Source organism: Lissotriton vulgaris, chromosome 10 (assembly GCF_964263255.1).
Source record: "Lissotriton vulgaris chromosome 10, aLisVul1.2, whole genome shotgun sequence".
Lineage (NCBI taxonomy): Eukaryota > Metazoa > Chordata > Amphibia > Caudata > Salamandridae > Lissotriton > Lissotriton vulgaris.
In genome coordinates, this window is record NC_141698.1 from 152,784,643 (window position 1) to 152,796,793 (window position 12,151).

General features: G+C 44.3%; 1 protein-coding gene across 2 annotated transcripts in view; it reads left to right on the forward strand.

Moving 5' to 3' along the window:
• The window catches only part of TECPR1 (tectonin beta-propeller repeat containing 1), a 575,261-nt gene that overhangs the window by 303,797 nt on the left and 259,313 nt on the right, over window positions 1-12,151 (forward strand). For both annotated transcript variants that reach the window (XM_086940729.1, XM_086940728.1), the window contains exons 17-18: window positions 5,182-5,278; window positions 7,078-7,157. In XM_086940729.1, the coding sequence (XP_086796855.1) occupies window positions 5,182-5,278; window positions 7,078-7,157 (177 nt within the window). The remainder of the gene's footprint in view (window positions 1-5,181; window positions 5,279-7,077; window positions 7,158-12,151) is intronic.

A 12,151-nucleotide genomic window follows, 5' to 3' on the forward strand; every position in this document is an offset into this window, starting at 1 on the left:
TGGTTCCTTCCTTTAAAGACAACTCTCACAGCATGTGAAATTGAAGCTTTCATTTCCAAAGTGTTGGTTTAGTTTTTAGGTCTCGTAGCGAAAACACAGCGCGTAAGCGCTGTGTCTCGCCAGAGATCTTTTGAGGCTGACTCTGCTTCCCAGGAGACAGTGCCGGCCGCGCGCATCTCGCAAAAGGCGATTGGCGCAGGCCACACGCGCGCCAACGCGCTGGCCGTGGCTGTCTCCTGGGAAGAATACATACACAGGCACACCTCCCCCTGCACGCATGCGCACACAGCACCACACACATACACAAGCGCACATACACGCACGGGGAGACGTCCCCCCGACCCCTCCGCCGTCGCATACACACACGCACACATACAGGCATTCCCCCCTTCCCCTGAGGGGGTCACATAGCTCCCCCCAGCTCCCACAGTGCCCCGCGCGCTGCCGCAGCTCACCCCGGCTGTCTCCCATCCCGGGGGGGGCGGGGTCGCTCGCTGGTGCAGGGTGCCCCCCTCCCCGGTGTGAGCCGCTCCTTGCGGGCTGCTGCTGGGTCCTCTTCACTCCTTTCCAGCTATCTCCCAGGGGGGGGAGGGCGGGCACCGTCAATGTGCCCCGACCCCCCCCTCACCCGCTCCTCTTGTCCTGCCCAGACTCCGCAGCCCGCTCCTTACTCCGCCCCCTTAAGGACATTGCCTGCGTGTCACGCCTCTCCTTTCCACCGGCCGGAAATCCTGTTTGCGTGTCAGGCCTCGTTTTCACCACGCATTTTTTTGTTTTGTTGCTGGCTTGTTTCTATTTAAATCCCTTACGGCCGCCATGAGCATAACATTTTTATTAATTTAGTCTGCTGTGTCCATTGCTCGCTGCTGCACTCTGGTGCTCTGCTGCCCCGTCTGTCCTCCTCCAGCCCCACACTCGTATCTGTCCCAGGCAGATAAGACCATGAGCGATAATGATGACATCGAGGTGGAGAGCGACTAAGAGCCACAGACCTTCCACTCTGAGGATTGCAAATACTTTTTGTTTTTGACACCTGTACGGTGATTGTTTGTTATAAGTTCCACTGTGAGCCATTTCCTGTTCTTTGGTTTAGCTCCTAATTGTTGATTTTATAGTGGCGTTTTGCAGCTGCCCGAAGTTCTATTTATATTTAATGCTCTTCTGGTGAGCCGGTCTTCCTTGTATGTCTCTATTTATTGCTGCTCGTTCTACTCATGTCCCTTCGGGCGGTATGTAGGCTTCAGTATCTCTGAGATCATTGGGTTCTGGTTTCATATATCGCTTTCACCTAGATCTGTGTTGATCGTTTATAAGCGCAGCCGATAACGGACTTTTTTTGTATTCCTGGTTTAGTAGTATTGAACAGACATTGGGAGGATGGTACCTTGAGTTGGCCATGTTGGCATTTGTATTGATGATCGTCCATGCAGCAAGCCTTTATCCATTAGCCCTGGACTTTAGCTCCGTCATTTTGAGAACGCCGAATTTTAATTTGTGAAGGCATGGGTAGAGGTTATAGAATTTGTAGTGTGTTTACTATTACAGGTTTATGATTGTAGGTCTTTACACTAAATTGAAAACACCCTGGGTGGGAAAGTCTAGCTTCGGCAGGGAAATTGTACACACGTAAAACAACACTGTTTCCCAGCCCCGTAATGTAGTGGGAGCTTGAACAAAGTGTTCATTCGTGAAGTACGGTACTTCGATGTAAATCAAGGGTACCGGCTATTGTGTACTGTTACGAGTATTATCGTGGTTAGCACTCATGGCTGACTTGGAGATGCTTTGAAGTGATACATTTACTATAAACACGCTACTCTCCCCAGCGCACTGCAACTCATACTGATTACATAACAGGACTGTGATTCATAGATAGAGAAGATTTTTGCAATCGAAAAACGGCCAGTCGGTTCAGGTCAAACATAATTATTTTGGCATACCGCACTGATGCATACATTATTCCAAGATCTCGAGTGTAACGCGCCTTCATCCTAATTTATAAAAAACATTTCTTAACCAAATATTGAATACACGCTATTAATCACTAAAGCCATTAAACATCAATCGCATTTCAGTGGTCGCCATTGGGAGGGATGTCTCCGGATTTCTGGTTGGCCTTCATCTACGTCCCCCCCCCGCCCCCCCCCCCCATGCAAACAGGTCACCTGCAGTGAGCTGTAGCGGGCTTTGCACAAAGTACCTAACCCCTTTCCCATAACAATCGATAATTGATCAGATTTTTCCTCACCTATTAACCAATAAAATAATAAATACACATTAGTCCCCAAGGACTATTGTCTTAAACTCCCTTTGTTCAGACTAGTGTAATGGTGCAAGCCTGTACTGGCAGTGCCAGCTGAGGCGACACAAATGGTTTTGTACAGCAAGAAAGTGAAGGCAATTTGGGATCCCATTGCTGAATGGTTTTACCCAGAGCTGGAACCTGCCCTGAAAATGCCTACTTCACCATACATCAGTTTAGTTTTGTGTCCATTCGTACCAAAGTTATTGTTCTACAACAAAAAATATTTCGTGTGGCAGTGATCTTAAGGAAAATGTACTTTAGGCTAGGAGTATAGGTGTATCTGGGTAAACTTATGCTTCGTAATACACCAGCTGCCCTTCAAACTGATACAGTCGGTATTGCGCATAAAAGCAAAAGGCAAGTCCAGAATAGGCCCAGGTCTTGGAAAAATATTAAGAAATTCACAAAAGTTTTCTAAATTGTGGGTACCAGCTTTCCCAAAATGCATTTATTGCCCTTCCCCCTGAAATGTTCCACATCCTGTAATCTGGGACTCTACAAACTGTAGTGGTGAATCACAGAGCTCTTGGTTGCTTTGGGTGCTATAAAAAGTGCTCATTTTCTGCTGTGCCAGACTGTCCCAAAGCCTGCGCTCTCACACCATCACAAAACCTGCACTCTCACACCATCACAAATCCTGCGCTCTCACACCATCACAAAATGCATATAAGTACAACAGTAACGTACAATATTATTATAGTATAATATCACAAAAGCCAGCAAGCCCAACCCGCTCCAAAGCCTGCGCTCTCACACCATCACAAGAGCCAACAATCCCAGTCTGTCCCAAAGCCTGCGCTCTCACACCATCACAAGAGCCAACAATCCCAGATTGTCCCAAAGTCTGCGCTCTCACACCATCACAAGAGCCAACAATCCCAGACTGTCCCAAAGCCTGCGCTCTCACACCATCCCAAAACCTGCACTCTCACACCATCACAAAACCTGCGCTCTCACACCATCACAAAATGCATATAAGTACAACAGTAACTTACAATATTATTATAGTATAATATCACAAAAGCCAGCAAGCCCAACCCGCTCCAAAGCCTGCGCTCTCACACCATCACAAGAGCCAACAATCCCAGATTGTCCCAAAGCCTGCGCTCTCACACCATCACAAGAGCCAACAATCCCAGATTGTCCCAAAGCCTGCGCTCTCACACCATCACAAGAGCCAACAATCCCAGACTGTCCCAAAGCCTGCGCTCTCACACCATCCCAAAACCTGCACTCTCACACCATCACAAAACCTGCGCTCTCACACCATCACAAAATGCATATAAGTACAACAGTAACTTACAATATTATTATAGTATAATATCACAAAAGCCAGCAAGCCCAACCCGCTCCAAAGCCTGCGCTCTCACACCATCACAAGAGCCAACAATCCCAGACTGTCCCAAAGCCTGCGCTCTCATACCATCACAAGAGCCAACAATCCCAGATTGTCCCAAAGCCTGCGCTCTCACACCATCACAAGAGCCAACAATCCCAGACTGTCCCAAAGCCTGTGCTCTCACACCATCCCAAAACCTGCACTCTCACACCATCACAAAACCTGCGCTCTCACACCATCACAAAATGCATATAAGTACAACAGTAACTTACAATATTATTATAGTATAATATTATTGCCAACATTGCTTAATATTTTGCAACAGCTAGCATCTTGCAAATCATCTTTATACACCAATACAGACTTTGCTAAAAATTTAAAGCAAGACATTGTCACATACAATGCCAATAACTCAAACTTTAATGCTGCGAGGCCTATTGCATTGCAAATGCTTGTTAATAGATTGCAGCTACAGTCTGCTTTGCTGGAAGGCCTGGCTCAGGTCCAGAATGATAATAATTTTGCCACATTTTACCCTTAAGTCCAACCCTATAGTGTCTGTGGTGTTAATCATATCATGCTTTTCAAATCCACTATGATCATTCTACCGCCAGGTGTGTTTCTCCTGGTTGAGATCTTATCTGCTTTATGAAACTTTCGTTTGGTGAGAGATCACTTTCCAAAGAATATGACCTTTGAAAGTAGTGGTGGTTAGTCTTCGTTTGAGATAAAGGGGATATTCCAAATGATCTGAGTTCGGTGTTGGGTTGCCCTTGCTGCTTTGCTGAATTGTTTAACCGTTATTTCAACTGGAACATAGAGAAAATGACTCCAGTGGTGTAGAAAGAGTTTGAGAGGGTCATTACTTGCCGTCCTTTGGATCAATAGCAAAAAACTGTCATAATTGGGGTAGCCTGGGCTCTGCACCTGCTGCACTATTGATAAAAAAGCCTCTGAATGGCACAGTCCTCAAGCATTGATTGCTGTTGAAGTTCTTCAGGCTTCTGTGCATGCCTGTCCTTTTTTGATTTCCATGGCAACAAATGACCCTCTTTTTCATATTTCGATTGCATCCTCTGTACAGGCAACTTTCATGTCAATAATTTCACATGTCCAAGGCATGCTTTGCATCCAACAGGAAGGTAAAAAGGTATATTATTCTGTAAGCCCACAAGCTCAAATACTCAAATAACTTCTACAAGTTTGTGGTGCAAAACAAAATATTGTAATACATTAATATTTAACAGATGGGGTGGAGGATAAAGTTTATCAATTTGACAGGTCAAAACCACTATTTGTCTACTGATTTGTCTACATATTTGACCGAAAATGTTAGAAAAATTACATTGTTAACATGTAAACATCTTTCATTTAGCTCTGCAGAACAGTTCTTCTTTAGATGCCATTAAAATGTAAAACCAGAACTTGTTTGTTTACTGGTTGGCGAACATAGAGATTAGAAAGGAAACCAAAATACACAACTAGGAGCTATTTGTTGATTTATTGTCTTTTGTTTCATTCCTTTTCTGTGCTACAGAGGTCTACCAACAGACAGATACATGTGGAGTGATGCATCTGGTTTGCAGGAGTGCACAAAAGTGAATACAAAGCCGCCATCACCACAGTGGTCATGGGTAAGTAACTTTTGCATTTCAAAATGTTAAAATTATTGAGCAAACCAAATTATTAGGCAAAAAAGTAACCGGACAGCCAGAGAAAGCATAAACTGATCTTAAGAGTTCAATTTACAGCAATGGAGGTGCAAATACTTCACTCTTTATATAATAAAATGGCAGAATAATTGCAATTATGATTTACGGTCGACTTACATGTTTACGGTATATATTCCACCTCCATGAAAGTCCACCCTCCCAATTTAAATGCACAAGTACCTTCAGTTTGGTAAATACTCCCATCACTGCCATAGTCAAATCTCTCTCCGACAGCCTGATAAAAAAAGGGTAGTTAAATAAATGACTACATGTCCCCCCACCCAATCAGGATGGGCAGACATGTAGCCATTTCAATTTTACTATCTGTCCCGGTCAGGCAAGCGCTGGGGGTGAGAGACGATAAAAACCAAATAATGCTCCCCACTCCATAGGAGATGACTCCCATTTTGGGATTTACTTTTTGAAAATACATACAAAAAGAACACTGTCTGGTGCAAAGTTGTGTCCTACTCATCCAGCCCTGCGGCAACTAGTTAGTAAGTTTGTAACTCTGGTGACACTATCTAAACGGTTCTGTTTATTGACCCCAATTAATACAAGACCAAATTATGCTTTGTACATTCTACCACTCATGTGTTATCGGAGATGTCCTGATGTCAAGCAAGTTAGCTTTAGCTTTTCTTCAAATAGTTATTTGTGGAGCTATGAATAATGCTTAAGCGGATTATCTGAGAATACATTTGTTAACAAAATATGTTTATGAAGACTTTAAACGAGGAGGTCATGTTACATAAATATAAAGTATAAACTAGGAAATGACATGTTGTAGATTACAACAATGTTGCAATGGTGTATTCAAATAAGTGGCCAATCTCTAAAATTAATGGGTTTTCAAATTTCACCATCAATAAATGAAATATAAACTTATCCCAAATAAGAAACTTCCTTAACTAAATTATATGGTGAGTCATTCTTTTGTAAATAAATAAATTGCAGGTAATATAGAACTATTGGATTTATATGTGATTATGGTTTGTCAGACCTGTAAACTCTTGCCGTTAATATTGTGGTTCTAATTGGGTAGACTTCTTCTCATGAGAGAGCTAATGGATGTGTTGTTTTTTAGTCAATTATCTAAGTGGTTGTAAGAGAATTTGGAGTGAAGGTGGAGGAATTGCCAAGAGCAGGACACAAGGGATTCTCAGTTGTTTATAGTTGACAGCGTAGTTGATTTGATGAAGGAGAATTCGTGAACTTTTCCTTAGTACTGCGGTTAATTAACAGATTTTGAATGAGTTGAATAGACAGCCTTACTGATCACATTTACACACGTAACACACTACCCTTAGGTTAGTGGTGCAGTTAGTATTAAGAAACACTTGTTGCATCTGTTGATGGAAACCACACAAGGTTCAAGAGATTGATATTGGATTTTTTCCAGGCGTGTTGGTAAATTTGGGTGTCAAGGGCATTGGTGTGGTAAAGCAAGTTGTGGTTGTCTGTTATCAGTCAGACGAAGTTTTGGTGGATATTGAAAAGTACTGGCAAGAGAGAAGATCCTTGTGTATGTCTCCCTAAGAGTTGCAGGGATTCCAGAAGGTGGTCTGGATATTGATTCATGGCAAGCAGCATAGGATGAGGGGCTGGAAATGGGCAGGAAAGATTCAGTCTCCAGTTACTAAGTAATTGTTGGCTTTGAATGCTGGAAATTCTCCAGTTTGGCAAATGTGTTCTGATAATACACTATGTTTTGGTTCTAGGTCTCAGACTGGCATATTGATTTTAACATTTCGGGTGGATCTGATCGTGAAGGATGGCAGTATGCCGCAGACTTTCCAGCGTAAGCAACAACTTTAAAAATAAATATTATTGCATGCACTTTGTAAAGGAATGGTAACTTTATAATATGGTCCAGTGGTTAAGTTTCAAATCAAGCTTTCATACTTACATTATGACTGTTAGCAAAGAACTTCATTTCCTTCTAACATTACAGTATGATGATATGCATGAAAATGTCCCAGGTACATTCAGTTTGGCCAAAGGCATATGCCCACCCGTCAAAGTTCTTTGACCTTTCCCCCATGTATCCTGTTTTCTATGTTCTTTGAACCAAAGTCCAAACACACTCTGTTGCTTAACTCCACATTATCTGCTGTTATAATAGTGAGTAACAAGTGTGACTGCATACTGACTGCATGCACAAGAGGCTAAGGATACCCACGTGACAGACATGATTGAGAAATTATACACAGCCTACTCATTATAAAAGGGATCAGAAAAGAAAAATGGATACACAAAGAAAATGAACACACAAACACTTGGAGAAGGATTCCAACCTTCTATTATTATGAAGTTGTCGTATCCAGGAGTGATCAGATAGAGTGCCATCAACTGACATGGCTTTTATATGTTTTTGATATGTAAGTGGCTACTACTTGCCCTCCCAACTGTCACAGACAAGCATCATAGATCTTAAACAGAACCCGTTTGGGCATATGTATTCACAAGGCAATTCGGGAGAGGATTTTGGATCAGAACTGTCCTCCTAGCTGGGCAAGTTTAGCCCTCAGTGTGACATGCTGCTCTGTAAATTAAGCTACAACCTTTCTGGTACTTCCTCATTTACAAGATTCTTTAGGATAAAAGGAAGCATTCACATGAAATACAACTGCCACTAGAGAATTTATAGCTGTTCACTCTCTCTATAATAATAGACAAGACATCCATCAAACCCAACTAGTGATGATCCTATATTATTATGGTATTGTGCTGTTGATGGCAGGAAATGCATTACGAAATGTACCTAGTTGAGTTCCACTGAAAGCAATGACATTTTTTGGGGGGAAAACGATCTCATTCTAGCAAAGACGCATTTTTCATCTGAAGGGGACTGAATGGGCAATTGCCATACCTACTAAATATCAGATCAGGTCTTATCTTAAAACTGTGAGGATCTCCAGGCATTAATTATCCCTGCCTACAGACTAATAATGCACTTTACCTGATGGCAGTATCTTTCACAAATTAGAACAGACTACATCTTGGAAAGTTATAGAGGCGGCAGCACTAAACAGTTTTATGGGTAATGGATATTTGCTCTAATATCTCACTCTACATCGATGAAATGCTTTCTCCACATCTATTATATGTATGTTTCTGATGGATGCTTCTAACTGCAGAAGCCTCAACTTTAGAATGCTCCCAAGCACCAGACTAGATCTAGATAATTTTTCTAGCAATGCTCCAGGGTGGTAGATGGTGCTGTGTGGGTCTTTGGTAACTCCATACCGCCCTCAATTTGACAGTGGGGAGCCTCAAATAATCATAAACCCTGTGCACTTACATCAGTTCCTTTCTTTCCATGCTCTTTAATGCAATCCAGAGATAGGCTCCTAACTTGTCAGTCTTCCAAAGAATTCAAGTTCCTACTACCATAGAGTGCTAGGGAAAATGTTCTCATCAATCTCAACAGGATTCAAACTGTGCTGAGGTTGCTGGAGGCCCACACACGTATGCTTGTGGTGGTTTTTTACTCTGGCAGCCTTATACATGCAAACATGATGCTGGAAATGAGGGGTGAAGCTCTATATCACTGAACATAGGAAGAGGTTGCAGTCAAAACACAAGTCCGGCTTCAAGTTACAGGGCCACTTATGTCTCATTCTCGTGGCTGTTCCTGAGTAGGGTCAAGCTCCAGGTTGAAGTTTTATGGTAAGTTCAAGTTGTAGAGACACTGAGAGTGCAAGAAAGATAAGTAGGACATGACCCCATCCTGTCATTCAAAGTCATATGCGAATGCGTTAGGGCATCAAGCTAAAGATTCTAGCCTGCTGGCACCTTAATCTAATCTGATTCAGATAATTGGTCCTTGCGCAAATTTTGTTGACTCTGCAGCAAATATTGGCATTCAAAGAAGCTGTTCAGCAATTTTTTCATGCACTTCTGGTCTCCACTGGTGCGCCTTTAGGCACCTCAGAGCCATAAGTGCTCATGGTCAGACTTCTTCCAGGTCCACGTCCAACTTCTCCTCAGACCAGTTACCTGGCCCATACTAGCATTGTTTCAACTACCACACGTGCACAACTGTCCACATCTGTTCTATCCGTTTCAGTGTGGGTGCGGAATTCAATTCCGATGCTGGTCTTTGATCCCGAACCAAGATAAACCCACTCCAGGCCTATGTCATGCCACAAAATAACAAAGATGCAGTTCTGATACAGTGAGCCATCACTCCAAGGCCTCTCCTGCAATGCCATAACTGTTTTGGATCTGATTCTGATACAGCTCAGTACTTACCTAATTTTTCTATTGATACTAATGATGACAAGTAGGATATTGTTCTCTGCCAGCGTAGCCCTCATATTTCTCAATGCACTATTCTTTTTTAGTAGGTACACCCACTGCTAAATTTGTAAAACACTAAGGGGCTGATTCTGATGCAGGTTGGAAATGCTTTCCGACTTAATCGGGTTGGAAATGGTTTCCAACCCACTCGGATCGGGACAAGCCGGCGGACGGAGTACAATGCATCCGGATGCTTCCCGATATGATTTGGTTGGACTCCCATTGACTTCAATGGGAGCATATGTTCCTAACCGAATCATAATTGGGCCCTGGGTCGTTCCCGATCCGATTTGGAAGGAGCAAATGCCATTAGGAGGCCTTCCTAACCGCATCGGAATCAGGCCCTAGGTGGGAAAGCTTTCCAACCCAGGCCGTAAGTGTTGATGACCAGAGTTTTGCTCAGAAGCTCTCTCTGGCTCCATGGAAGGTCGAGGTGCTGAAAATTAAGGCTGGAAGTCTTGATTTATTTATTTATTTATTTACGGGTTTATATCGCGCTGGAATGAACTCCCGAAGGAGTAGGTCTGCGCCCAAAACACCAGAAACACAGCCAAAAGGCAACCAATTGAGAAGAGAATTAGTTCTGAAACAATTCCACATCATGCTTATTTAATCCAACACTAAACACTCCCTGCCCATTTATCTCCCTCTTGCAGGCTCCTGCTTTCTGTCTTTGTCAAATTTTTTCTTTCTTTCTCTCCTCCTTCTTTCCTTCTTCCTGTGTGTTTTCTCTCTATTGTTCTGTGTCACTCTCTGATGACGAAATATCAATACCCTGTCTCCAGAAATGTGTGCTAGTGGGCCCCACTTGCAACCATATGTAACCATAAAGCACTAGGAACACCAATGCTTTGTGGGACATGGCCTTCCCGTTAAACCACAGGACCTTTTTTCCCCCAAACAATACAAGATAGCCAGAACACAGCCAAGAATGTACTGTATACCCGCTTAGACACTACAAACTGCATTGGTAGATCTATTTGCACAGTGTTGAACATAGGAGGCTCATCTAGATGAGAGCAAAAAGATTTTTAGGAGATATGTAAGCCTCCCTAATGTATATGCCCTTTAATGGGTCCAGCTTGTTGGGGAGAAACTGCTTTTTTATTTAGAGCGATGTAAGGATTGTCGTGGTTCAGCATGATCTATGGGACTACTGTTTCCAGCCAAGCAATTACATCAGCAGTAAAGAAATTTCAGAGGCTATTCAGAGGGGTAGCTTATATACAATGCTAACTGCCTAAATCCCACTGCCAGAGGCCTGCACGTCGGACTTCTGCGGCCTTGCCCCTCTTGCCCCTTTAAACACCTTCTTGTCCACGCACCTGCATGCCAGTAAGCTATTACACTAAGCGGAGCTGCTCTGGCTGGCTCACATGCACCTTGGCGACGGGAGCTGGACACGTTGCTCCCTCCTCCTCCCACGCAACACTGGACCCGATACATCGGCCTGCGACGCGCTTCTGCTGCACTGAGCCCCGTTCTGTCTGAGCCTCCCCACATATAGACCATCTTCCTTAGTCACTGCACCGCGGTGATCATCCGCACCCTGGTCCGGACCTTGAGGCCTTCAGATCAGCAAACGTCTGGCCCATCCCGGATTCTTTATCTGCGCCAGTTCGGACCCCACTGCAGCCCTGACTAGATTGGGCGCCGTAGTACGACTGCGCGGCGCCAGGTGGTAGCAGCTGCGGAGTGGGCCGCAAGGATCCCAAGCAGCGCCTTCTCCCTTTTGAAAAGGTCACTGATCAAGACCCCACAGACTCCATGGCTGAAGACGGCCAGAAAACGTCCGCTCCAGAAGGAGACGCTCCCCAGCTGGGTTTGTTGCTGCAAGAAATGAGAGCTGGATTCCGGGCTCTGGACGTACGGTTCGATACCCTGGACAAGCACATGGCGGAACTAGGGTCCAAGATACAAGCTCATGACCGGAGGCTGGACGTAGTGGAATCTCGCACTTCTGACCTGGAGGACGGGACAGCGCAATCCTTGAAAAGACTTGATCGACTGGAAAGCATTCTCAAGGAGGTGGCGGTCAAGAATGAGCACTTGGAGGTGCGCAGCCGTCGCAACAACGTGCGCATCCTAGGTGTCCCTGATTCTACCGCTACTGGCCGAATGGACATGCTGCTGGAAACGATCCTGATTTACCTGTTTGGGAGAGAGGCTTTCATTGCTGGCTTTGTGGTTGAGCGCACTCATAGGTCGCTGGGGCAGCGTCCTAACCCTGGGTGCCCGCCTAGACCCATAAAAGCTCGGGTCATGAATTTCAGGGACCGTGACACCGCTCTACGACTGGCTAGGGAACAGGGCGAGACATTATGGCAGGGATTCAAACTATCCTTCTACCCAGACTTCACCATCATGGTGCAGGAAGCCAGGCGGAAATTTACCAGTGTCAAGGCGGCCCTCCGGAACCTAGGATTGAAATACGGCATGTTGTACCCTGCCAGGGTGCGAGTGGAGGTAAATGGACGATCTCGAGTGTTT